Here is a 27,891-nt window from a genome sequence, read left to right on the forward strand (position 1 = left end):
TCAATGCATCTTGTTGTGGGAGAGCCAGGGAGTAGCCTAGTGTGTGCTGAGTCAGTAGCTGTCTCTCCTTTGCAGCTGATCCATAAGAGGCATTGAACTGAGATTTCCCAGGCCAGACCTTTCTCCCAGTAACTACTTTAGAGAGTGAGTATAAACACGGATGTGTGTTCTGTCTCCTGTATGTGTTCTGTTGGGGAGCCTATGTATCCTGTCTATTGTTACAGATCCTTGTGCAAATGAGGCGAGGCCACCCTCTGCTGCTTCCCCTTGTGTAGGACCTAGGCTAGGCTTGGGTATGGTGGAAATGGGGCAGAGGAAAGCTGCTTTTGAGATAAAATGCTGTTAAGAAAGAGGATTGAGATGAAGGTCGCTTCTGTTAGTGACTCAGCTACCTGGTGGTTTCTCTATGGAACTATAAAATTTCTTAGTACAGCTGGTTTCAGAAAGCTCTGAATATTTACAATAACACAAAACCCTGGAACTCTTTCCCCTATAGATCGTGACTGTATCTTTGCGATGGTAACACATTGAAAAGGGATGTATGTGGGGCACATTTTGGTAGGATTATTTCTGTCCTTATTGCTCCTTGGTTCTTTGGTAATATTTCAGGGTTTCCCTCAAAACCCAAGTGTGCCAAATCTCTCTCACTTTTATATAGTGACAGAGAGATAGCCTTGTTAGTCTGTAGTCTATCAAAACAAAAAAGCAGTTGTGTAGCACTTTAAAGACTAACAAAATTAACTTATTAGGTGATGAGCTTTCCTGGGACAGAGACGCTTCTCCAGATCTGTAGCCTTACCAGAACAGACTCCATGTGTAGAGCACAGAGGTCCAAAAATGATCAAGGTTGACAAATCAGAAAAATTGTTTTGTATGTGAGTGTATGTATTCCTTTTCCCTTGGAATCCTCCCTCTGCACTTATTAACTGTATCTGAAGTAATGCAACATAGATTTAATGTGCTTCTAATCTATTACATGACTTCCTCTCCCAGTCTTTGCTAAGAGAGTAGCTTTGGGGGTGTGAACCTATAACTGGCATTCCAGTACAACACATAAGAAGTCTGTTACAGATTTGGCAAAGTTATAGTGGCACTCAGATCCGGAAAAGAGGAACTGTGCACCTTCAGTGCACCTGGAAACTGGTGAAACTCAAACCAGGGATAATCCTCTCTGGAATAGAAAAGGGGAAAATATGCTATAAAGCTTTAAACGCCTCCCAGTGCAGGCTGCCAGCTGCTATTGTTCATCTAGACTGAGCTGTTGTAATTATTGGAAAATGTTACTTGACAGGAGTGAGAGAGGGCTGCATTGTTCTTTTAGTGCGCAAGCAAATATTTCAAGGGCTCTCACCCCATAGTACCGGTCCCTTTAAAAAAAATCAGGAAGAGCTTTGATCTTCTCTGGGAGGCGGGGAGGAAAGGGGGCGTGAGGGAGGGTTCATTGCGTTACTGCAGCGGAGCGGAGCTGCATGCACCACTCAATCAAGGTAATGGAGGAACAAGCGGAGGGTGAGCTCTTGGGGCTTCAAAGCCTCTTTGCTTTCAAATATCCAGGCTGCAGGGTGGTGCCATCACTTCAGCAAGAGCTGCTTTTTCTTCTCAGTCTTAGGCTGAGACTCAGCAGCTGTGGCTGGCCGGTTACTGAGCCCTTGGTGACCTTATGCAGAGGTGTGGAGCTCCTCAACCCTCTGTGCAGCTACATCACAAAAGGGATCTCAGGCTTTCCTGGTTCCCGTAGAGGTGGCTGAACTGACTGCATTTCATGTGCATGTGACTTGTGGCTGTTTCAAAAGCAAGTCCCAGGGTTTTCAGCCAGTTCTCATAGAAATGGATGGTTTTCCATCAGTTTTCTGAGGTTCTGCCTAGTCTCAGTTTAGGAAGAAGCTAGTGATGTTTATGCTGCAAATGTGAGTATAATCTTGTGTTAATGGTTTACTTGCCTCTCTTTTCTCTCTGCAGATTGTCTGCTCAGCATTCTGATGTTTGCCTTGACCAGAGAGGAAAGCAGAGCGTGGAACTGGTAAGCACCTTGGTCAGCTTGTGTTCTGGACCATGGACTCAGTGAGAATCCACCTAATGTGAAAATGTCGAACACTAACAGGGAATTAGTGATTGACTTTCTCTCCTATAAGCTATCGCAGAGGGGACACAGTTGGAGCTGGTTTGAGCGGGAGGATGAGACCAGGACTGAGCCTGCAGAAGAGGCAGAGATGGCAGGCGTCCCTAATGGGAGTCCATCCTGGCATCCGGGTGCCAGCCACATAGTGAATGGGGCTGCTGGGCACAGTAGCAGCCTTGAAGCCCATGAAAGGGTTCCAGCACCTGAAGTGAGGCAGGCCCTGAGAGAGGCAGGAGACGAGTTTGAATTGAGGTATCGAAGGGCTTTCAGTGACCTCACTTCACAGCTCCACATCACCCCTGGCACAGCTTACCAGAGCTTCGAGCAGGTGGTGAATGAACTCTTCCGGGACGGAGTGAACTGGGGACGCATTGTGGCTTTTTTCTCCTTTGGAGGAGCCCTGTGCGTGGAGAGTGTCGACAAGGAGATGCAGGTATTGGTTGGACGCATCACCTCCTGGATGACCACTTACCTGACTGACCACCTTGATCCCTGGATTCAGGAGAACGGCGGTTGGGTAAGAACATGTCTGACGTCTAAGGGGGCCACGCTACCCACTCATATCACCTTATTGGAAGCTATAGTATGAGTCTGATTAAAACATAGCTGGCTGAATGCCTCGTGCATGCTAGTAATTGTTCTAGGTGGCAGTAGTGAAACAAACGCAACTGTAATTGGCCTTGTCCCGCACATTCAGTTTACCAGGAGGGGTCACTTCATTGTGGCAGAACAAAAGGAATTGGTACATGCCTTCCATTCAAGCTTGTCTGAATCCTTCTTGCTTCTTGGCTTCCTTGGAGGTTGGAGAAACCCTTTTGGCATCCCCCGTAATCCAGGCTTGCTCCTGAGATGGAAACCCTTGTTTCTTGTCATGTTTAACAATGGTTGGAAATTCAGCTCAGGCTGAATCTTCCTTCCACCTTAGTTAATGCAGCAGTCTTCAGATGCCCCAGGTGAGCTTCGAAGGCCTCCAACTCTGGAGACTAGAATTCAGCTATGATTTGCTCACCAATTAAGTGGGCCTTCTTTCCCAGGGCATCTGTCCTCCGCATAGGTAGAGAATTGAGGTGCATGTCTAGAATACAGAGACAGCAAAAACTTTTATTACTGTATACCTGGCTCCAGTCGGAGTTGATTTTCACTGCTGTTCTGTTCATCAAACTTGCATACCCTTGTAATGGAGTTGTGTGAAGATGAATAGGTGTTTGCACCAGATGGCTTGCACTCAGGAACTTGTTCAGTCCAGGGATTTTGCCAATGGAAAATGTATGGCCTGGTGCTCTCATTTACTCCTTGTTTTAACCCCTGCATTCTAGTGGCTGCCTGGTAGTGAAGCCTCACTTGGACAAGGAGGACAGTGGGGCCTGTACCAGGACAAGGAGGATGCTTACTAACATTTCAGCAGCGGAACGTTGTTTCCCTTCACCTTCACCTTCCCAGCCCAGCAGACATGATGAGTAGCTCCCCCGAAAGCTAGAGGAGACTTGAAGAGGTGTTGGGTAGTATGGAGATAAAATTCTTTAATCCCAGCCTTGCCCTGCACCTGCTTCTGGCACAGATGAATTTGAACTGTCCTTTTGGAGCTCATGGAAGGCCACCCACCATTGCCTCCAGGGTAAAGTAAAGTTGCTGAAGCGGCAGAGAGGATGTGCACCCAGGCCCCAGGAATGCTTGGAATGCAATTGCCCTGGGGCACTGCCTGGGGTGTAGCTGCCCAAACAGACTGAATTTTGTTTTGCTTTAATAACCAGGATTCTCATTGAGCTGCTCAGCAGGCTGTCTCTGGCCCATTAGCTCTCTGGCCTTGTAGATGGCTCTAGTAGCAGCTGAATGCTGGATTTCATCCCTCTCCTCTCCAGCTTTGGCTTTTAAAAACAGAGATTAGTCGTGGAATTGGGCGATCAAATGGAAGTTTCCCAGGCTCTATGGCTGTTGCTGTGGGTGACAATTGGGTGGTATCCTGGAGACCTAGGCGATAATGCAATCTGATTTTGTAAATGAACTCCATGGGAGATTTAGATTAAATCACTGATGGAAAGTCACTGGTCTCTGCTTGCTGGAAATGCAGTACCCCTCCCCCACCCCGGCCAAGTAGCACAGCTTGATTCCTTTTGGTCTGAGCACAAATTCATTGTTCAAAACAAATATTTGTTTAGTAGATTGCATGAGGGGCAGGATTCCTTGTGTCTGACACACCCACTAGCTCCTTCTCTTAAGATGGCTATTAGCCACTCTTTTAGGTAGACAGAGAGGCAGCTTTTGCTCTGTTGGTATCCTGTGTGGTGTTTCTACCTGCCCTGGCTGGTTCATTTGGTTTGTTGCAAGCTGGCCAAACTGTGTGACACAATTAGTTTTGAGTGGAGGTGGTGCAGATGCCCAAGGAGCAGTCGGGGCTGTTTCCATAGAAGAATGTGGGGTGAAGCTGTAACTGCCGACAGGTGGATTTGAACCTTCGACCTCTGGAGCTCAGTGCATGATCCTCTACAGTTTGAGCGACCCTCTACAATTAGAGCAAAAAGTCCTCTGGGTCTCAGCTAAGGCTGTAGAGGGGGACTCATGCTTTCTCTGTGTAAGTACCAGAGGGGTAGCAGAGTTAGTCTATATCTTCAGAAACAAGAAGTCCTGTGGCAGCTTACAGACTAAGAGATATTTTGGAGCATAAGATTTCATAGGCAAAGACCCTCTTCATCAGATGCATGAATAAGTGGTCCAAGTGCCACAATATGGGACAGTGACCTGCACCTAGAAGGTGTGTGGGTTAGACAGCTGTTGTGCAGTCCGTTACTGGGGCTTCAAACCAGACACCAGTCTAGGAATTTTGATGACACTAAGCAGTACTTTTGCCTGAAATTTCCTCATCTTGTTCCCCTTGTTCAGCTCTTCTGCTAACAATGGTGCCAGTGTTAAAACTGCATCACAGCTGATTGTAAAAGTTTGGTAATCCTCCTTATGGGGTGGAGAGTTATGGGTATCTTTGCTTTCACCTTCCCCTGATTTTAGCTTCAAAGGGAAATGTTTGACCTCTCCCTAGCTAGTTCTGCCATTAGCCTTTAACCTGTGAGTGCTCCTCCTGGCCCAGTGATGTAGTTTGTCTATAGCTGGCCCGTTTGCCCAGGACTACTGCTCACCTTCAGTGTGTGTGATACCTGCAGAGCTGCTATTGCTTGGCTGCTTCAAACAATGCTCTCACAAAAAGGTGCTGGAGCCAAGTCCCAAACAGAGGAACGCAAGTTCTGGCTGGCCTGTTCCTGGCATGTACCTAATGTTTGTTTTTTTTAAAGAATGGCAGCATTTCACTGCTGCCAGTCCCTGAGAGAGGGCAGGAGTGGTCGTATCACACAGACTTTTCAAACAGAGGTTCCTGGCTTCCTGGGGCTAGTGAAAATGAAAATGAAAGGGCTGCTGTGGAGCTTGGGGTGGAGGGCTGGGATGCCATTATCAGAGAGAAACCCCTGCTTTCTTATACTGGATATGAAGAATGCTTTTCTGAGAGGTCTGCCAGGGCTGCGAATGATTCATGATGAGTGACTTATTTCAATGTCAAACAGATCTGGTCAGAAAGCAAAGGCTGGAATTGGAGGCTCTGGCAACTTCTGTGCAATTCCATGAATAAGTGGGTATTGTCAAATATATTGCTGTTTGCTGATGCTGGCTGTCCTGTCTTGTGATTGGGGCATTGAGCTCTGTCCCATTGGAGTAACACAGTCCGTTCCCTCAGGTACCGGTTTCCTGGATGCTTCTGCCAGATGGCGTCACAAACTATCCCTAATGTGTAAAAACCAAGGCGGCAAAGAAATTGAGGATGGCTCGGGGGAGTATCCTGAGACATAATGGGCAAAGATTCAGCGAAGGAGAGGTTGCGGTTCAGATCTCTCACTGGAGAGAACTGTTAGTCTCTGCTATAGTGGAATAGTTTCTCAAGAAAAATTAAAGCCAAGAGAATTATCTGAAGTCCCCTTTCCTCTGACCTGCTCAGATTTTTCCAGTTACTGAATGGTAGCCAAAATGGGCAGAACCCTGCTGAGTCAGGGTGACCATATTTTCCCAGAGGAAAGACAGAATGCCCCATGGGCTAGCTGGAGGCTCCTCTCTACCCCCACCCCATTCAGAGCCAGCCCAAGCCCTGCCTCCCACTGGGTTCCCTCTCGCTCTCTTTGCACAAGGCCAGCCAGTCCAAGACACTTACTGCCCACGTGTTTCTCTGGCACTTGGGGATGGCTGGCTCCAGCCCCTCTCTCTAACGCTTTCTCTACGCCTGGCTAGTGTTGCCGCTCACCTGCCCTCTGCATGTTCATCCCTGCCCCACTAGGGGTCACATCCCACTTTTTGGCAAAACTGCATTTGTTCCAGTTTGCTCTTGTCATCATCAGCTGGCAAGAGCCATGGGATGAATGCCCAGTTGTGCCAAAGAAGCCAGAATGGCCTTAAAAAGGGGCCATCTGGTCACCCTATGCTGAGTTGCATTGTGGCAGGATGGCGTCCTCTGTCTCTGTGTTGAAAACCTTCTCCAAAATGGGATTATGGAGAGTCCATTTTCTATAATGTGTTTTTTTACTAATGCTGGGAAATGACAGACATTTGTTCACCCTGTCTTCTTTCAGAGAGAAAACTCGAGTCATTGCAGCTCACCCTTCAGGCAGGCTTTTTGCTCCTCTTGATGTTGACTCCTATAATTCAGTTCCACTCTGGGACTTGGGCATAACCAGGCTGAGGCATTCATCTCACCCTCTTAGAGACTGAAGGGGTGGACTCAGTGATAGAATTTGTGACTTCACTGTGTGCTGATGCTAAAGCCATACTTGTATTGGATGAGCAAAGCAGATATGTCTCAAGCTCACCCTATGCTGATCTCAGTTCCTAGCATGTAGAACTCCCATTGCAATCTAAGGAGCTTTGTGGCTTTAATTATGCCTATTTTGAGTTTTCTGTTTGTGCAGTGAGAGGTTCTGTGACTGATCAGACAGCTTGGATAACAAGGGTCTGGTGTGTAGTTTACACTGCAAGATTAACTCCAGTTAGAGTAAGTATTGATTTAAATAGCTATATTGCAAGTTTCAAAGAGCTTTATAGAGTCCACTACATTTTCAAGGAACTGCAGCTCTCTCTAGGTGGAATGCAGCTGTTCAAGACGCAGCAATACTGTACAACAGATCAATGACTTGGAATGAAGACTGAGCACTCAGATACCATGGTGGTAGAAGAATGCATTATTCTTATTAAGATACAAGGCAAACCCATGTGGGCCAAATACAATTATGCAAACTTCATTGCGGCCAGTGGCCAGTATCTGTACAAGAATTAATACTCAGACTTCTATATAGAAGTGCCATGGGATCTTTAGTGTCCATAAGTGGGTATCTTGGCCAAAAGAGAGTATCTCCAGGTACATTACCTTTGACTGGAGACAGGTGTAGGGTGTTCAGAAAACAGCACATCTTTCCTCTTCCTGACACTGAAGTGCTCTCTAACTGTAAGGCTCCTGCATTATCAGACAGTAGGCTCTCCCTAATAGCTTTCTGCTTCCTGTCTTTCCAACGAATATCCTGCTTGTTTGTCTAATCTGCATGCTATCTAGGGCTGGGGAAAGATGTTTCTGTAGGAATCACCTTTTAGGTCAAATAAATATTTTTCTGAGTACCAGATGGTTCTCTTCCTCCCAAGGCCTGAAGATAGTCTTCTCTTTGATTAGAGTCAGTCTTGTGGTCACCCTTGTGTGGAGCAGCAAGGGTAGATCCAGGCACTCCCTGCTTGACAGTTCTCTCTCCCAGAAGACCACATATGAGGTAGAGAAGCAGGGTGGCCGGTGGCAGATGGGGCACTCTGAAGAATGGAATTGTTTGAAATCTCTGCTCAGCATGCAGACCTTTGGCATCTTCTCAAACTGATTCTGAGATGGGAGCCTTTTCTGTACAGCTCTTCAGGAAATGCCATTGGAATGACTTCTATTGCTGCTTCCTGTCCCAGCCCAGCAGCAGAATTCCTGCCTGTTAAAAGTGAAAGATGGAAAGAAATCTTTGTAGACTTTCACTCTTCACCTCACTTCCTCAGGTTCTGGCTCTCATCTCACCCTACCTTTTTTCCCTATGCAGTGTCTCTCTTTGCGTTGTAAAATTTGATGACATTTTGTGATCAAAGCAGGAATCTGCATGTTTAAAACTCTCTCACCCCATTCTTCTGTCATTGACTTGTTCAGGGTATGTCTACTCTGCAGCCCTATTTTGAAATAACACAGCTACACACAATGCCTTTCAAAATAGCTCCCACTGTTTCAAACCAGAGAGGTAGCCGTGTTAGTCTGTATCTGCGAAAACAAGTGCTGTGGCACCTTATAGACTATCGGGTATTTTGGAGCATAAGCTTTCATGGGCTAGCGGGTCTTTGCCCACAAAAGCTTATGCTCCAAAATATGTTAGTCTATAAGGTGCCACGAGGCTTCTTGTTGTATTTCAAAACAGCATTTCTGGACACGTAGCACTATTTGGAAATAGTGCCATTGGAGCCCATTATGGGTTATTTCAAAATAGCGCTATTCCGTGTCTTAATAGCTCCTATTTTGAAAATAGGCACTATTCCTCCTGCATTGAGGCTTGCCAACTTCGAAATAATGCACCCGCTGTTTCAAATTTATTTGTGCATAGTGTAGATGTTATCAAAGTTATTTCAAAATAACTGTGGTGTAGAGGTACCCTTGGTGACTTAGAGCAAGTCCTTTAACCTCTTGGGATCTCAGCAAAGTGTTACCCCTGTTCTTCTATCATGCATAGTGGACCGTGAGAACTCATGTTTGAGAAATTCTGTGAAATCCTGGGATTCAAAGAACAAAGTACTCTAAAAACACCCCAACATGCATTTCCCATCTGTTTTGCACTCTTACTGATTCTCAGCTGCTCCTGTTAACTTTAGTCACCCTGAGTTGTTTGAAACTGGAGTTCAGGCCCTGGCGGTGAGCTGCCCTTGGTCTTTGCATGTCTATACTATTGAGATGCCATGTCTGACCCAGCCAGAGTGTCACCCCCCACACCTTTCCACCTTCTGTGCCTGAGCTGCAGAGCCATGCATCATTTCTGGGTCCCTGACTGTCAGGAATGACATAAGCTTCCCTTCGTGTAATTTGGAGGGGATCGCGCACAGCAGGCCCTCGTGGGGAGTGTATGCAGGGGAGGCTGAGTGGTGATGTGATGTTTCAGGTCCTTTGCAGCTCTTCTGTGCTCCCCACACCTAGTTGAGTGAAAGTACCTGAGAGAACCGGGGTGCTGCTCTAGTGCAGATATCCATTTCTCAAGCAGCTCATGGGCCTGCAAAAGCTCTCTCAACTTCACAGCATCAGGCCCATTAGCCTTCTTCCAAAGAAGGAAGTGTGGCCTCGTCTGAACGCACAGGGTGGCTTCTGTTGTGTTCTCTGAGGGGGGGGGGGGGTGTTCGTTGTTGCAGCATTCAGGTGTGGGGGGTGGATAAGGTTACAGTTTGTCACACAAGCAAAACAGCCCAAGCTGACTGGAGGGCAGAACCGTTAACAGATGGCTCCAGCTGGGGGAGCAGGTGTGGGTTTCATGACAGGAAAATTTGAAGAGAGACATGTTGATTTTGAATTCAGGAGGCCTGCAAGGTTGTGTGCCTGCTGCCCCAGCTTGCAGGCTGGCGAACTGGGTGACCTAAATCTGGCACAGAAAACTACTTGCTTTGATTTTATTTTAAGGCTTTTCACTTATTTTTATCCTTGCCTTTATTTTAGGTAACGAGCAAATACAGGAGCTCCGTAGTGCTGGGAAGGGCAACCTGCAGGCGGAACCTCCCAGTGCAGCTCCTCCATGCAGCCGGCATCTTTACAGTGGCACGTGTTTTCTCCCAGCACATGCTCACGTGTACTGAGCCACTGCTGTCTCTTAGGAGCCCTTTAATAGGGACCCAAATGCCTCAGCGCTGGTGCCTGCCTCTAGGAGAGGGAGGGAGGAGTGAATGGAATTTAAAGGTCTCTTCTGAGTTTTAAATAGAGAGGTTCCTACTGCCCTTGGGATTATTTGAATGCAGTGGCGGTGGTGTTTTTCCTTCCTTAAAGGAAGCAGTTAACTAAACGTGGAGCTGAATCTACTCTCCTGCTTTCGGTGCGCTTCCTATCCTGTGGGCTAGCTTGCAGCCATTTCCCTCTTCCCACATGAGAGTGTCAGCAAGGAGCAGCACCTGACTGGAGAGGGAGCAGGATGCTCAAAGAAGGGCAGTGGGCTGGGTCTAGCCCCATGATAGGAGGAGGAGCAGCCAGTTTCTCCTTACCCCTGCCCTTGGCCTCCAGGTGCCATTCAGACTTGGAAGGCAGAGGCTTGGAGGTAACGTTTGCAGTAACATGGAGTCTGAGAGAGATCAGCCTGCAGCTAGGGCTTTTGAGTCAGGATTCTGTCGCTGGCATAAACCGTGCGTGAAGGGATGGCAGTGATGTGTGCCGCGAGGTGCCGTGCCCGTGACAAAGGCAGCAGCTGCGGCTGGGGTGGCTCGTTGGCTGGAAATAGAATTGTACGCATGGGCAGAAGAAGGGGAACGAACAGAACCGGCTGTCTGACAGCACAGGTGTCTGAGCACCTGGAGACCCCTTCCAGAACGTGGAGAAAGAGGGAAGAAAAATGAAAGATTTCTCCTTACCCCACTTCTCCTGCTGTTGATACCAGTTCAGTCTGTCACGTGAAATCAAGGGCTCCACGCTAAGCAGCAAAGGTGAGAGAAGCACAGGGCTCTCTCTCAACACCCAGCCACACACCGGAGCAAGCTGCCAGGATCCCCATTGTATGTGGTGGAGTTAGAGCAAGGCCTTGTTTGACTGCTGCAAGCCAGGACTGATCTGCGCTGTGAGGAGGGGAGCAGCAGGGCGTCTTCCACTCAGATGGTCCCTTCCCCTTCTGGAGCCTTTCATGGTTGTGATGGACGTGATCTTGGTCCCTCTCAAGTCCTTGGGAGTTTTGGCATCAGTGGGAGGAGGACAATGGCCTCCAGCTGGTAGTAAAACTGGGGTGGTGGAGTTGTCTCAGGCGGTGACGGTCTCTGCTGGCTAGCGATCCCTGGCCAAGAAACAGAGGCCATGTGTGTATGATCACGAGTAGCCCTCAACTGAAGCCCTAGCTTCCTGCATTGAGGACATCTGATTCTGTACACCCATGGCCATAAGCACTTGCTTATTCCACCCTGAAGTGATGGGCTCACCAGCCTATTATTGGATGAAACAGCTCTTTGCTTCCGGTGAGTGACTAAGACCCAGAGCGTAGCCCTGCCAAGGATCCCTCTCCTGCTTCCGCAGTTTGCTTTGTGCATATTAGGAAAGGATGTCGTTTGGCTGCCTCTGCTGTTGGTCAGGAGGTTTCTTTCTAAGTGACTTTATGGGCTGAATTACTGGAGATTTCATGTGGATTAACAGGAACTAAATGAGTGCAACTCCCTCCCTGGCTCCAACTCTGTCTTGAGTGGCATGGTGGGGGGATGGGTTCTGCTCAAGAGTTCTGGGGACTTGGCTGAGAGAGAAGGGCTGAGACAGCCTATTCAACACCAGAGTGCAGAGGTGTGGAAAGAGGAGTGGGACCTGATTTCTCCTCTGTCCCCAGCCCCAGCTGTTTTCCCAAGGTGTGTTTTTTCTACAGCAGTAAGAGGCATAGCAGCATGTTCTGATGGGCAGCTTTTCACTCGGGGCGGGGGATGCTGAAGAAATGATGAGATGCTCTGGTCACAGCTTGAGAGCACTGCAGGGTGTGCCTCAGCTCAAGCCTCAGAGAGTGAGGAATATGGTCATGGTGTCAGGGTCCAATGAACCCCAAAGGTGGTTGTCCTTGCAAAAGCTGCATCCTTACAGAAACTGTTGCTTCATACCCAGTTCTACAAGGATACAGGCACTGTCTTAATGCTCAGTAGCGAAGATTCTGACTGGGTGCACATGTGGCAGGGTTCCTCTTTCTGGGTGCCATGTGCTGTAACCTGGGTCTCCCCCAAAAGGAGGTGCTTGTTACACAACAACTTCACTAGGCACATTGTCTAGGCTTTGCACAGTGGTGAAACTACTGTGCAAGACTCAGCAAGAGAGTGTGGAATAACAACAAGCTGTACACTCACACCAAAATGCAAGTCTACAGAGCCTGCATCCTCAGCACCCTCCTTTATGGCAGCGAGACTTGGACCCTGTATGCCCGCCAGGAAAAGAGGCTGAACGTCTTCCACTTGCGCTGCCTCAGGCGCATCCTTGGAATATCATGGAAGGACAGAGTGACCAACACCGCCGTCCTCGAGCAAGCTGGAATCCCAACCATGCACATCCTCCTCAGGCAGCGTCGACTCTGCTGGCTTGGCCACGTCCACAGGATGAATGATGGAAGGATTCCAAAAGACATCCTGTATGGTGAGCTAGCCTCTGGCAAAAGACCTCCCGCACGCCCCCAGTTGCGCTACAAAGATGTCTGCAAGAGAGACCTCAGAGAGGTAGACATCAAGCTGGCCAACTGGGAAGAACTAGCAGATGACCACAGCAGATGGAGGCAGGGGTTACACAAGGGCCTTCAGAAGGGCGAGATGAAGATCAGACAGCTAGCAGAGGAGAAGCGAGCGCACAGAAAGCACAATAAGGACTTGCCAGACACCCACTACATCTGCAAGAGATGCAGCAAGGACTGTCACTCTCGTGTGGGCCTTCATAGTCACAATAGACGCTGTAAATGAAGTCCTCAATTGAAACTTTAAAGGGCGCTATCCATAGTCTATGCAGACTGAAGGATGCCTACTACATACATGCACAGTGGTGAAACTAGACGAGGAGTCTCCTGCTGCCCCATATGCCTCTCTCACCGAAGGGTAACGGACTTGTCTGCCCTTTTGGCCCTCAGACACCATCTGTCTAGTGGGGAGAAGCTGCATAGAGACTGTTTTCCAAAAGGCATTAAATGGGTTAGGCCAAGGAAATGCAATCCCCTTCCCAGCAGGTGCTAATCTCCGGAGTGGATGCGGCGTGACCGACATGTTCCTCGCTGTCCTTTTGTATTATGGCTCCCGGTTCTCCCTCTCCTCTGTGCTCCTGGTACTGGGTCTGGTCTGTGCCACTTCTGAGGCACTCAGCCTAGATGATTCTGAGGCAATAACTTTCACTGCTGGAAGTTGGATGCAAAGAGAGTTAGTCATTCATGCCAGCTCTTGTTTTGCTGCACCTCATATTAATGTTTCATCCGATAGCTGGTTCCTCGCAATAGAGAGAACACTTCTGTCCTCTCCAGTCGCTTCTGCTGGGTACAGAGCAGCTCAGGCTGACTCAAGGGATGCAGAGGGGGCTGCAGCTCTCTGAATAACCCCTCTGACACATTTGAGAAATGCTGAAATTGCTGCTGAGCTCATATCCTCTCTGAGCAGTGCAAGTGTGTTATAGGTTCTGGGAAGCTGGTGATGAAACCAGTTTGACAAGCGTCCCTGGCAGCAGGGTTAGGAATGGAATGTGCTAGTGACTGTTTGTCTCTGGTTAGCCAAGTGCTGGCATTAGCTGTAGCGTACATTGAACTCTGGAGGTTTATTGTACTGCCCACTCCAGTACCCACTCTGGTTCAAGCCCTTATGCAAACTGGAACCGTCTGTGCACCTTTCCTAGTGCTAGCTGGGGTCCTGCTGGAGGGAGGGGGCAGGCGTTTAACCCTTTGTAGTTTACCATTTCCCAGCTTCTTGGGAGGGCAGAGGTTTTATCGCTACATGCAGCTCTGGGTCACAGCATCCTGGAGTTTGACAGTGATTGCTGAGGACTCAGGGGTTCACATCACTGCTGGCTGCTTCAGAAAGGACCCAGAATTCCCTGCTATTGTAATTGAAATTAACCAGCTGCTTCCATGTAGGTCAGTCATTTGCATGACAGTTAAAACTGAGTCCCTGAAGCATTTGCACCTGCGGAGCCTGCTTGTGTGTCTCCTCACCCGCCCATGAAAGCTGGGGGTGAGTTACTGACAAAACAGTACAGCAAAGCCGCCCCCTGTGTGCAGCAGCTCCAGCCAGGGGATGAGCCTGGCTCTGATGTCAGATTCTCCTGACTTGAGAGTGGGAGAGGTGAAGGCTGCTTATTTTCTGTACTGTTTGGAATGCAAGGGTGGGGCTGTGTGCCAGTGGCAGTTACAACCGCTTGGCTATTGCTCTGCTTGACTCTCCATGTCCAGGCCTTGAGGGATACCTGAGCAGCCGTGCAAACATGCCAGGGGCTTATGGGGTTTGCAGCCTGCCATCCAGATCCATGGTGGGGAGAGATGGAGCTGTGGACCTTCGGGCTCACTAGTAGACACGTGGGAACCTGCTGAGCTGTGTTTACAGGATTCTAGCTGCAGCTTCTGGGAATACTCCTGTTTTCGGTTTGTCTTTAAAGTCCCTTTCCCCACTGAGCTTCGTCGGCAGGTTTGTACATGCCAATCCCACATGGTGAGCTGGGAGCCCTCAGGTAAAGGGCCACTGTTGTTTCTGGGCTTTGTTGCACCGGGGTGTTTCCTATTCCATACCCTGTTTCGTGTCTGTATGAAACCATTCCCAAAGGCGTGTTAATCCATATTCTAATAGCCTCTTCTGGCCACTGGCTGGGATGCATCATACATTAACACAGCTGCTGTTCCAGCTACACCAAGAGCCTCATTTAAAGGAAACAGTATCCTGTGGCCAACGCACCAGGGTATGGGACTCAAGAGCCCTGGACTTTGTTCTTAGCTCTGCCCCAGGTTGTCATGTATAGGACTATGAGCTGGTCACTTAAACTGCTTTGTGCGGAAATTTCCCCATCTAGGATCATAGTGATCTACATCGTCAGCTGGCTAGGAAAGCTATTTCGTCTCTGGACAGTGCTTTGAGACACGCAGGTGAGAAGCCTCTTGCCTTTGCTGACCTGGTTAGGGTGTTTTGCCGACTCCCTTTCCCAAGCTGACCTTGTTGGGTTGGTGGTGAGAGCCGAGTGTGGCGTTCACCGTGCTGTATGTTCGGTCACTGCATTGGAACAGTTCCTGTCTTACAGGCTTGGACTGTAAATAAGCAGGAGCAGCAGTGGCAGAAGGTGGGGCCCTTGGACTGGTTTATTGCCTGTTTCCTTTAGCGTGGAATGTTCTGTGTGAAAGGCTATTGAATTGTGGTTTTTTTTTTTCGGAACCCTGCCCAGACTTGCTCTGCAAAGGCCCAAGCTTCCCTCCCTGTCATCTGCTCCCTCTTCCTCTGCCACAGGAGGGACTTCTCTGCTGTACAGAGAGAGGGCTAAGTGACCCATGTCACAGCAAGGAACCTTTCTTGGTGCCCAGACCCCTGCTGCTCTCCTCTGTATTTCTGTCATGGCTCAGACAGTATGTTGCTACTCAAAGAGACTAGACGGGGATTAACTCCCTATAACAGCTTCCCTCACCTGGCCTTGCAGAATCCTGCTCGTCACATGAAAAAGGAACTCGGTGTGCTTCACTTGCCTCAAACTTGGCCCTGGCCCCAATTTTACTATAATGAATGCGACTAATTTCCTTCCCACCTGTCTAGTGTTAGCGTTTCCTGTAGTTACCTAGACACAAGAGAATGAAAGTAACCCAGCTAACAGGGTTGGCATGATTCATAAAGCAATACTTCCCACTAGTTTCCAGATGGGGACGTGAATGCCATTATCCTGGTCAAATTTCAAATCTGATAGATTATTTTTTATCTACTGAGATGCTACTTTTGTGCTCAGTTGGCGACACTAGGCTTGTGTAGCATCATCAGCATTGTATAAACAGCTGCTGCATCTCACCCCAGAGGTAGCTGCATTTTGTGGTGGGTGAGGTGATTTGGTAACTGTCTGCTTTACACATTGAAATGGATATACAAAGTGTTCGTGAGAGCCTTCAGCATGTCCAGCTCGGTGCAGGTGTAAGAGGGGTATCATGCTTTCAGTGGTGCAGGTGGAAATGGATATGCCTTTTGCTTTGGTCCCTGGTCAGGTGAGAAATGCGGCTGTACAGGTATCAGATCAGATGCACAAGGTCTGCTGACCATCCAGGCAGCAAGGAGGGTGGAGGTGGCAAAAACAAATAGGGGGGTACTAACCTGCACTGCTGAAGCGTGGATGGTTCCTGAGTGACTTAGTGGTGGGGAGATACCTCGCTTCCTATTGGCATAATTGCTGTTATATTTCACCATCACCTCCTGCCCCACCCTGGTTAGTATATCTGTTGAATCTTAGTTGGGGAAGGGTGAAATGCAGCAGGAGTCTGTTGTAAAACATTCTATCCTTGAGAGGGTGAGGTAAGTTAGTATTTAATGTCAGGGCCCTCTTTGTAGCAGGCTGTTGCTATCCTAGAGTCATCCTTTGAGCAACTCAGGAATTTCAAACATTTCCTTTCCCATAAAGGTGACTGGGGGAGGCCAGAAATATCTGGACATGTCTGGACTAGTCTGCGGTCCAGAACATGGGGTAGAAGATGTTGCAATTGATACTTGAGGGGCTTGACCTCCAGTATAAGGGAAAAAAGGCCTTAGGTTAGTGCATGAACTGAAAGGTAACCAGGAGACCTGTACTTCCTTGGCCTCCAATGTGTCCACCAGATCCTGAGCTAAAGCAGTCTTGTCCCTCCTGCTCCCAATCTGGGCTTGCTAAGCATCAGGGATTTGAGGTGGGATGGGGAGCCAGAGCCCCATAAGCTGTGTCCGGATGGAGACCATTAGTGACTTCCACCAAATTCCCTGGCTTCTGCCAGCACATGGACATGGAAGGGGATGGGGCACTCTGCTGTGTGGCCCTGGGTCAGAGCCCTGCCAGTTGCATGTTGGCTAGTTGTGGGTGAAGAGGAGGGGTGCTCTGTGTTCCTCAGCTGTTGTCCGTCCCTGCCTGTAGTGCCTGATAGCTCCATGTATTCAGCAGATGCCCTTTATCTCTTGCTCAGCAGACCCTTTTTTCTTAGAAATAAGCATTTCAAAACATGTCTAATTCCAAGAAGAATTCTCAGGATTTCTACAAGCTCAGAGACTGATACAATCAAACCTAGAAACAGAATGCCAGGCCAGCCTGCCTGCTTCATCTCTCAGGCCCTAGTGAAGGCACTTTGTTATATGGGTGACCTCTTTCTGGCTCCCTGTAGCAGTGCTGCTTGGTAGGTTGTCTGTGCAGCTGCCCGGTGTCTTATGGGGGAAGGGCCTTGGCTTTATTACCAACTCGGAAGCCTTATTTTTGAGTTTCTTCAGTTTGTGCTAGTTTTCGGTGCTGGGTTGGGATTGTGACTAAACCCCTTAGTGCTGCACATCTGGGCAAATATGGCAGCTTGTTGATTGTGTAGCTGTGCTACCACTCTGCCTGGTAATCACCACCCCTGCCTGGAAGCCTCATGAGAGGAGGGCAAGTGGGTGCTTGGTGATTGTGGAGGAGGAACAAGGATTTTCCCCTTTTTTAGCATTGGCTCAATAAAAGAATCTCCACGGTCTTGATTCCTCCCCCCAGTGCTATTGGTTGCCCTAAGAACAAAGGCCTGGGTGTTTCCTGAGAGGATGCAGAAATGGCAGCATCTGGGGAAAGGGTGGGGGTGGGCAAGGCTGCAGTGCACCTGACCTAGATGCTCTGTAGCAAATGGCCAGAGACCGTGCCTTTGTCTCCTCCTTTATTCCCTGTCGTCTGTTCTCAGCTGGTACTGCCTCCTAGGCAGATCAGAGAGCCGTGGAGCTGCGAGGCTACAGGATGACTGTATGGACCCCTCTGTGTTGCCAGGGACACGACAGCAAGTCGAGGGGGTTGAATATGTCTTACAACATGTACGGTTGGGGGGAGGGGGGGGCTGGCAGCTTTACGTGGAGGTCGGAGTGGCAGGATGATTGGTATCCACACAGCGTGGCTGTTGGTGGGGAGGAGCTTGTGCATTCCTGCCCAGCATCCTGCTGGGGAATCAGTAACTACTTCCTTGGGAAAACAAACCAGCAGTCAAGTAGCACTTTAAAGACTAACAAAATAATTTATTAAGTGATGAGGTTTCGGGGGACAGACCCACTTCTTCAGATCTGTCCCACGAAAGCTCATTGCTGAATAAATTGTTTTGTTAGTCTTTAAAGAGCTCCATGACTGCTGGTTTGCATTGTTCGAATACAGACTAACACGGCGACCTCTCTTTTGCTGCCTTGGGAGCAAAGGGCTTCCCCAGCCCTGCAGCTCAAACTGTTTGAGGCTTTTGGGTGGGAGTCAGTCATAGCAAATGACCCAATAGAAAGGACCTGGGCATCTGCAGTATGGTACAGAGGGAGCTGAACAGTGATTCTCGTCAAGCAAGGCCAGAATTTTGTTTATCCGCTCCTGCGCTGCGTCCTCCTTTTCAAACCCTTTCTTACATTAGGGATATTTGTGTACTTCCACTAATGCCTGTTTTGTGTGATCCTCCAGCCAGTGCTGAGTACGCAGGAGCTTGCAGTGTTCTGTCACAGTCCTGCTGTCTTTCAGTAGCTATCAACAGAAAGCGAATTTGTTCAGAGTGTAGTTTATAAAATGCGTTAGCCGTTGCTTTGCTCTCTTTCACCCGTCACCTACAGTCAATCACACGTGGCTCTTGCAGACCCGTGACCTCTCGAGATGGGACGCATGCTTGGACACTGCACGCTGCCTCTTGTCCTTTTACTTAGAGAAAAGAGAATTATTAAGGCTGACGTGCCCAATGTTTTAAATTTTCAGCCCTGGCAGGGAAAAAATCTCTCCCTTTCCAAAACGCGGACTGCGCTCTTGCAAACATTCTGATGTTCTAGCTGGGCACAACTGCCAAAGAATTCAGGGCTCTGCTGCTCTTTTATCAAAAAAGTGTCATGTTTCCTCTCCCTGCTGTGAGTAGGTAGGCCATTGGAAATAAACCTGAATCTTAATCTGTTTCTCTTTGGGCAGGATTCTTAATACATCAGTGCCCTGTCAGCTCATCACAGCAGTGGAACAGGAGATACAACACTGACAGGGTGCACAAAGGAGATGGTAGCCTAAAGTGAAACCTAGTGGCCTTGCATGTTCCTTCAAATGGATGGGAGTTTTAGACACACCCAGTACATCCCTTCCGAAGAGAATGGTGAAGAATCACAGAATCACAGGGCTGGAAGGGACCTCAGGAGGTCATCTAGTCCAGCCCCCTGCTTCAAGCAGGATCAACCCCCAGAGTAAGGCTAGAATGTTGCAGTACGTGGTATTGTGTTAGCTGAAGTCCATGCTGCCTGGGAGATGCTTTGTACCTAGAATCCACTAATATTTTATTTCATTAGAGCAGTGTTTTGCAATCCGTAGGTCATGGCCACCAGAGGGACAAGGGCGGCCAACAGGAGACTCTAGTTGAAAGCTATTGAAAATTTTATAACAATCTCAAGTTTTAAAAAACAAAACCTTTGTCCCATGCACACCCTGAGCCTTCAAGGTCAACTATTTCCTGTCAGCCTCTACACACACTATCAGGGGTTTATTGTTATCAGTTACCTTCCCTATGAAAACAAAAAGGCACTCCAGGAGCACTTTAAAGATTAACAAAACAAAAGAAGTGGGTCTGTCCCACGAAAGCTCACCACCTAATAAATGATTTTGTTAGTCTTTAAAGTGCTCCTGGACTGCTGGTTTGTTTTGATAGAATAAAGACTAACACGGCTCCCTCTCTGTTACACTTTCGCTCTGACTTTTATAGGAAATAGTAAGGGGTGTGTGTGAAAAGTTCGACATGGGAAAAGGGGTCACCAATTCGATCCAGCTGAGAAACAGCCTTTAGCGTGTGTCTGAGGCTGCAGCCAGAGAGTGACACCTGGCTTGGGCTCTGTCTAGCTGGCTGTAATGTGAATTACTTGTTTGAGCTTTGCTGCCCTATATAAACAGGAATGAATTTGTCTTTGCTAATGGGCCTGAGAGGTAAAATGATGCCCGTTTTACAGGAGGACATTGAGGCAGGAAGGGAAGTGAGTTGCTCCAGCTCACAGCAAGAATTACTTTTGGCTTTGGGATGTTGCATAACCCCCATCTGTTCCAAACAGGTCATTGAAAAACTTGCTTTTGAAGTTGTGCATTTATCAGTCTCTGCAGCGGTCTTGTGTGGCAGCCCACAAAGGGAAGGTCCGTGACAAATGAGGGAGGCTTCAGGCCAAACTCAGCCCTGGGGCCAGCAGGTGCAAAGCCTCAAGGCCTCTGAAAATATCCAGATCCCTGCTTACTCCAAGCTGGAATTTAGCCACCTGTGAAAATCTTAGCTTGTGTACACAGCAGCGGGGGAAGGCTGGGTGCTCTGCAAAGTGCTGTGATGGAGCAGGAGAGGTTTGAGGATGTCACATTTACTGAGTAATGGGGGAAGTGAGCTGCATTTTCTATGACATGGGGAGGAGCCAGTTTTGAAGCAAATGGCTGTGCTACTTGTCAATCACAGATGTAGCTTAGGAGCTGAAAACCACCCAGCTAACCATGGCAACAGTCACAGCTTGTCTTGTCTGGATGTTAATGGGGACGTTACCAGGTGTCCCATGCAGTTCCTTGGCGCAGCTGTGGGACTCGGGAGAGCCTCTAGAGGCTCAGGCAGAGGGAGGGGATTTGGCAGTGAGCTGCCGCCTGTCTGATTTCTGTGCGTCGCACAATAAGGCGTGACACAGACTCGGTCACTCCGAGCTTATCTGTGCTGCTCCAGACTGGCTGGCTTACTGCAGCCTTATTTATTCAGGAGAAAAGCCTGCTGGGAAAATGGCAGTCTGAATATAATTAACACCCAGCTCGGGTGGGGAAGAAAGGGGCCCTCAGCCTGGGGCAGGTTTATGCAGAGCACAACGCTTCTCATGGTGCGTTCTGGGAGCAGAGCTGGGGCCCGTCGGTTGCTGGTGGAGTGGGGTGGGGAGATGCTACGCTGGTGAGCTCTCCCTACCCTTGTATTGATTCTCATTCACTGGCCTCCTTTGGTCTCCAGTCCTGTGTAGTGCGGTTTGTGCAGCAGAAGAGGAGCAGGCCTGTTTGCTTACCCAGTAGCCTCGGGTTTGCCCAGGTCCCTGGAATGCTGTGCTGGGAGGTGTTTGCAAGGCTGCATTCCTGCTTTGATCTGCCCGACAGGCGTACTTGGTAATTGATAAACCTCAGGGTGGGCCGGGGGTAAAGTTCTCCTGGAATCTGGCTGTGCGCTGAACTTGGACCCCTAGCTCCATTGGAGCTGGGTTTGGTTTAGAGCTCCTGCCCTGGCAGGTCCCAGGATCTCTCACAGACAGCCATGCAGTTTACCTTCTGCAGCAGGAGTTTCTCATCTCCCCGTCCCTACCTCCATAGACACCCAGGATCTGACTTGTGCTTAGTAGGGAGGTATCTGAAACCCCCTTGTGAAAGGCCGTTGCCTCTGTTGACTCCAGCAGGAATTCGGCACTTGGCCCAGGGTACCCAAATCTGACTCACATCGTGTTGCTGTATCAGAAGAATCTCTTGTAGAACCAGTGCCATCCCAGTGGGTGGGGGTCGGTGCTCTGCTCTGCACATGGAGCTTCCGGCTCTTCGGGGTGGGGCTCATTTTGGAGATTTGGAGAGTCTTGGTAAGGGGGATGGAATTGGTGTCCCGGGCAGGTCTGCGACTGTTTCCATGTGCTCTTGGCCCAGGGGATCAGCAAATGCCCCAGGCCTCAAAAGGCATCTTCTTGAGGTCCCCTCCAGGCCTCCAGTTCTCTGATCCTTCTGGGCATCAGGCCAGGCAAAGGTGCTGCCCGCCTTAGTCATTCTCCGATCGCAGGCCAGGCTTTGCTGGTGCAGGTGCTGTAGGCTGGTTGGGCGTGAGGTCAGGTTCTTCTCCCTGGCCAGGCTTGGCCTCTCACCAAGACAATGCCGGGGTGTCATCCAGCTGCTTTCCTGCGGTGACTCCTGGGAATGTCACTTCAAACCTTGTTGTGTCCATTGCGCTCAACCCTGTGCTGCCCCGGGGTGAGGCTGCATCTTTGAGTGCTCCAAGAGGGCTGAGTATGTATGTACCACCCAGGAAGTGGGTCTCACAGCCCTACTGGGCAGACTTGTGCTAGCGTGAGCCCCACTAGCCCCTAACCACTGCACAGACCATGAGATGAAGCTGTGGCTTGGGTCGTGCTCAGGCTGTGTGGCCTCGTGAGGGGAGGGCTTCAGAGACTGCAGTGGTGCGGGGGCAGGAGTCCTTGGGAAGAGGAGCTGTGCGGGAGGAGTGGTGCAGTTGGGAGTGTGTTGCTTAGGCACTGAGGCTGCCCAATGTGCTTCCTTCCTGCCCCCCCGCCCCCCCATCCAACCCTCGGTGGCCTTTTGCCCCCTTCTCTGACTTACCTTCCCAGGTGCTCCCAACACTCTCCCTGGTTCTGTTCTGTCCCTTCTCTCCATCCCTGGCTCCCTATGCCGGCACACTTTCAATCTGTGTGTATTTCCCCATTCAGATGTGAGGGGACCCGCTGCTGGCAGGAGGTGCAGGGCTGGGAGGAAGAGTCAGTGCCCTGCGTGGCTGCATTCCTGGCAGATGCCTCAGATTCCCCTTTGCCCTGACACTCCTGGGATCTTGTTGGCTCAGATCGCCCCCTTGCCCAGAAATGACTTCTGGAACTGGACAGTGCTGCAGGCTGGGCACTGTGGGCAGGAGTGGAGCGGAAAGGGCCGGCGTGGGCCAGGGCCACCGGCCGAGGGCAGGAGCGGAGCGGGAAGGGCCGGCGTGGGCCAGGGCCACCGGCCGAGGGCAGGAGCGGAGCGGGAAGGGCCGGCGTGGGCCAGGGCCACCGGCCGAGGGCAGGAGCGGAGCGGGAAGGGCCGGCGTGGGTCACGGCCACCGGCCGAGGGCAGGAGCGGAGCGGGAAGGGCCGGCGTGGGCCAGGGCCACCGGCCGAGGGCAGGAGCGGAGCGGGAAGGGCCGGCGTGGGCCAGGGCCACCGGCCGAGGGCAGGAGCGGAGCGGGAAGGGCCGGCGTGGGCCAGGGCCACCGGCCGAGGGCAGGAGCGGAGCGGGAAGGGCCGGCGTGGGCCAGGGCCACCGGCCGAGGGCAGGAGCGGAGCGGGCACAGAGCAGACAGTCACAGAGATGTGGGGTTTGTTCTGAGAGTAACCGTAGCGAACTGGGCGCCTGTCAGAGGCTGGTTTGCCCAGTCCAGCAAACAAAGTGCAGCTGTCTCCTGGCTTCTTCCCCCCACACCTCCTGTGCTCAGCTGTGCTCGTGGTGCACCTCCTGCCCTGCCCGCGTGGCGTCCTCCCCCTGACACATGCTTCTCTCATGACTGGTCTGGCGCTTCCCCCTTTGCCCTGCTACACAGTGGGCGGGGGAGTGGGCGGGAGTAGGGAGCTTGTGCACCCGTTCAGTGCCCTGCCTGAAGAAGTATGACATCCATGGGGCCTCCTGGGGGAACATATGCCAGCATCCCGCCTCTGCTCCTCTCCCACACCCTGTGCTGCTAAGGAACTCCAGCTGACTGCGCCCAGTGCTGCTGGTGCCCTGGTGAAAGGCAGCCCCTGGCAGCCACATGGCCAGCTGAAGGCCCCCACGGTACGGGGCGCCTCTCCGATCTCGGCAGGCATAGGCATGCCCGATGGAACGGTAAAGGCCTGCAGCCGGGGGGCTGCATTTGGTGCTCGTTCTGAAGTGCCTCGTGTCCTTCCCACCAGTGGGGCTCGTTGTGGAGGCCAGGGAGGAGCTGACCCATCCCAGCCCTCTGGAGGGCCAGGGCTCCCTGCTGTCAGGCAGCCTCCATGTGCCCACACTGCAGTTTGGGGACCTAATCTGAGCACTCTGTAGGGCTCTGCTCTTGATTTCAGCTTCCCTGGGGTGTTCTGCCCCCACCTTCCCCAGGAGGGAGGCTCAAATGGGCCAGCGGTGAGATGGCAGGTGAGTGGGTGAGCACTGGGTGCGTTATGCAGTGAAAACGCGCACCGTGCCCTTAGTCCTGCCCCTCCGTCCCGTCCTCGGCAGCTACCGCTTGAACATTAACACACGAGAAGTGTTGTACGGGGCAGAGATTAAACACGTTTCACATCCCAGCCGTGTGTTGGCACAACAGCTGGTGTCAGTGTAAAACACACGAGTTCCTGGCAGTGGGGGCCCTGGCACGTGCCAGTAGCAGAACTTGGGCAAAGCGCTTGCTCCCTTGTTCTGTTGCTTGGACAGGCTCTGCATTCATTAGCTTGTCTCTTTCTCTGTCTGAAAACAGACACCCCACTTTGTCCAGGCAGTAGGACAGTTCTCAAAGGCCACTCCAGACTCGGTCGCTGGGCACAGGCCTCGCCCTTCTCTTTTCTGTGTTTTGTTATTTTTGGCACCTTGGGAAGTGGATGCACATTTGCCCCTCCTCCGTGTTTTGCAAGCCCCCCGCAACAGGAAAACACTCATTGCTCTCTTCCCCTGTGCTGAAAAATAGATTCCGTTGTCTTGTCCTCGGTGAATGTTCTCAGATCTTTCGTTGTCCTTCTGGATTGTCCATCTGGGTATGACCGAGTTCTTGTGAATGGTAATAGGCGTTTTAATCCACACGGTCCCTCATGTTCTGTCTCTTCCGCGGCCTTGTAGAGCAGGGCCCAGGCTAGGTGCGGGGGACCTTCAGGCAGGAGGAGCTGGGTAAAAGGAATGTTCTGAGTGTCTTGGCTCTGCTACTTCTGGAGCCTGGTACAGGGCAGCTCCGTCACAAGGCTCAAAGGCACTGTCAGTACCTGCTCTCCTGCCCAGGCAGTGCTGGAGCAGTCAGGGGCGCGTGGCGAGGCAGCGAATGAGAAGCACACCACCACCTCCCTCCCACCCCGCGTGCCCTCCTCAGCAGAGGTGGATGCTTGTGAGGCTGCCCGTGTCCCTTGGGAATGACCTTGTGGGTGTTGTCTGGGGAGCTGGTCTGAACTCTCCTGGCACAGTCAGTCTTTGGCTGGCACGAGCTGCATCTGTAGCAGGAGGGTTTGCTGGCACGTCAAAGCCAGCCGCGCGTTTCTGGGGCAGACCAGGCCAGGCTGCCTGAGCCGTGGTGTGGTTACCCCCTCGCCCGGCGCCTGACTCTGGGGAGCAGGGCTGGTGACTCCAACCCGGGGGAGGCCCCCTTGTCTCCATCACTCCTGCCTGCCACCTTTTGCTGTTGGGTGTTGAAATGTCAGCTGTGCCGGTGGCCCCAGGGTTCTGCCACCCCCTAACCCTCTCTCTCCCCCTGCAGGAGCGGTTTGTGGATCTCTACGGGAATGATGCTGCTGCCAAGAGCAGGAAAAGCCAGGAGCAGTTCAACAGGTGGCTTCTGACCGGGGCGACTGTGGCAGGAGTGCTCCTCCTGGGCTCTCTGCTGAGCCGCAAGTGACCAGACACTGACTCCTCCCGCAGTGCCCAGCATGGCCCTGGGCCCACGGCAAAAGGCCGTCACACTATCGTCCAGAGCACCGTGATCATTCCAAGGGGCAGCTCCCCCTGCCTGCAGCCCGGGGGGTGACTCTGCCCCACAGCTCTCTTCTCGCCCAGGGGCCACCGTCTCCCTTTTAGCCTGGTCTTCACTGACTGGGGGTTTTAAAAGTCCCGGAGAGCAAGGCAGCTGTTCTGCAGGCTGCTCCCATTAGCTGCTGGAGACCACAGCCTGCGCCCCATCTCCTCAACCAGCCACAGCAGGGGTTGGTGGGGGAAACATGCTTCCCCTGGCCTGCTAAGGGACGCACCGGCTTTGTGTGGGTGTGGAGGTGTTTCAGGGTAAGGCCCAGCAGCACCCCCTCCACGCAGCTCCATCCTCACTGCGAGGGTCATGTGCTCCCTAGCCAGTGCTCCCCATCTTGGAGGCTCTTCTGGGCCATGGGCAGTGAAGGGAGGCGGGCAGAAGGGGGTGTGCCTCAGCAGAGAGGCTGGGGAAGATCCATTATTAACCCTTGATGCAGCTTCCCCATATGGATGGCCTGACTGCGCCACCATTGCTTGTCTGTTCTGTGCGGGGGCTGGAGCAGGCAAGAGGGGCCTAGGTGCAGCCAGGGCCCCTGGCCTGACCTCAGCAGACCTCAGACTGTTTCTCCAAGCTAAGGGGTAGTTTACAGTAGCAAACTCCCCAGCCCTGAAGGTTCCCACCCCTCCCATGCTGCAGGCGACTCTTCCCAGAGCCAAGCGCTTCTGCACGGGCCTGAAACCGCTCTGACACCACTTCCAGCTCCAGAGCTCAAGGCTCTGTCCCTATGACGGCTGTGCCCAGCCCTGGGCACTGTGCTAGAATGGGTGTCAGAGCCGGGCCTGGGCGCAGTGGGGCCCTCCTGCTGTTCTCTCCCTAGGAATGGAGATTTCTGCGGTGGATTATGCTGTGCTATCTCCTTCCCTTGTGCCCGAGGCTGCAACTTCCCCCCACCCCCACCAAGCAGATGCCTGTGTGCCTCTGTTCAGCTGCTCAATAGGGCAGTCACTACAGGTGGCGGCTCCAAGCGTGGGCCTGGGGTTACAACGCAGGAACTCGCAGCTCAGCGTCCCGCTCTCTGGGGTCCAGGCAGGCCTGAGTTTGCTCTTCTTGCCTGGAGTCCCCTAGCTAATGCCAGGCAGGGGACTCGCAGCCTGAGAAGAGCACTGAGTCAGCAGCAGTGCCACGGAAGGTGTTTACGTTGGGCTAATTGCTCTCTGCCTCAGTTGGCCTTGCTCTCTGGAGAGCCTGTGCTGGCTGCTGCCAAAGCAGCTTGCAGCCAGGGCAGAAGTAAACACTGCTCCAGGCCAGGCAGGAATTCAGTAGATGCTGCCCTGGTGGTGATGAAACAGCTTGTTCTGCCCACTTCCTATGCACAGCCTGGGGGTAGCAGCAGCGCCTGCCTGCCTGTCAGGCAAGTTGGGGGAAGAGAGAGGCTGCCCCACAGGGAACAGGCAGGAGCAAGGAGCTGTAGCATCCTGGGCCAGGGTGAAGTAGAAGCCTGATCTCTCAGGAGGTGAAGGAGCCTGGACGCTGAATTCAGCTGAGGCACAGAGAGTGGCCAAGGTGGCCCAGGGGGCCGGAGAAGGAAGAAGGCTTTCCGGGTGGGTTCTGCGTAGCTGAGTTCCGTCTGGCCACGCTCTAGGGGAGAGCTGACCTGGCCCGAGGTGTGTTCAGAGCCAGCTGATGGGCCCCAGCCAGCTGTCGGGTGTGTCCCGCTCGCTCGGGGGCTGCACACAGTGCAGAATACCTGCCCAGCTCTGGGCCCCGCTGTGGTTTTCAGGACAGCACTGGGTTTCACATCTCCAGTGTATATTCGCTGCATCCTCCCAGAGCGCTGCAGCTGCTTCAGCACAGGGACCTGCCCTGCTCTCTCCACAGTGAGGGTTCTGGGGAGGAGCTGGGCCACGTGTGGCCCTGCCCCTCCTGTTCTCCCCTGCGAGCTGCTGGGTCCTGCAGGCGACTGACTGACTGGCAGCGTTCCATCTCCCCAAAGCATTAACGCGAAGCTGGCTTCTGAAAGGCCCCCGCCTGCTGGGAGTCCAGCTACGTGCCTGCCAGCCTAGTGGGCGGCTGCTCCTCGTACATGCTTCCTGTGCTCTGCTGTACATACCCCAGAGTAGTTTTTATTCATTTGTGAATATTCTAATGCTATTTTTGTTAACTGTATGTCTGTATTTATGTGTGGTGCCAGTTCCCCCTCACGCCCTGTAGGGCCCCTCCTGTGCGCTCTGCACGGGGCAGGCCCCAGGGCTGAGGAACATTCCCCCCTCCGAGAACTGGGGCAAGAGAGCAAGTTCCCACAGACACTAAGACCCCACTTTGCACTCTCAGCTCCCGCCTCTGCCTCTCACTGTGCCGGGCAGGGGGGCTTTGCCCCCGCCGAGTCCTGTGGGTGTGGAAGTCACTCCCGACAGCTTGTGGCAGACATTGGAAATGCTTTGATTCGCAGGTGGAGGCTGGATCCTATTAATAAACTGTTGATGGAGCTGCGTGTCGGTCTGTGAGTTCTGT

At 51.7% G+C, this 27,891-nt stretch overlaps 1 protein-coding gene across 3 annotated transcripts; it reads left to right on the forward strand.

Moving 5' to 3' along the window:
- On the forward strand, positions 1 to 27,866 carry BCL2L1 (BCL2 like 1). 3 transcript variants are annotated; one of them, XM_075011925.1, is made up of 3 exons: positions 1 to 144; positions 1,960 to 2,636; positions 25,177 to 27,866. In XM_075011925.1, the coding sequence occupies exons 2-3, from the start codon at positions 2,085 to 2,087 to the stop codon at positions 25,312 to 25,314; spliced, it is 690 nt and encodes a 229-aa protein (XP_074868026.1). In that variant the 5' UTR covers positions 1 to 144; positions 1,960 to 2,084; the 3' UTR covers positions 25,315 to 27,866. The 3 variants fall into 3 exon arrangements, with proteins under 3 accessions (XP_074868026.1, XP_074868029.1, XP_074868027.1); XM_075011928.1 differs by lacking the exon at positions 1 to 144 and adding an exon at positions 1,451 to 1,487; XM_075011926.1 differs by lacking the exon at positions 1 to 144 and adding an exon at positions 1,455 to 1,509.
- Positions 27,867 to 27,891: the final 25 nt, after the last annotated feature.

This window comes from Carettochelys insculpta, chromosome 17 (assembly GCF_033958435.1).
Source record: "Carettochelys insculpta isolate YL-2023 chromosome 17, ASM3395843v1, whole genome shotgun sequence".
In the NCBI taxonomy this organism is placed as follows: Eukaryota; Metazoa; Chordata; order Testudines; family Carettochelyidae; genus Carettochelys; species Carettochelys insculpta.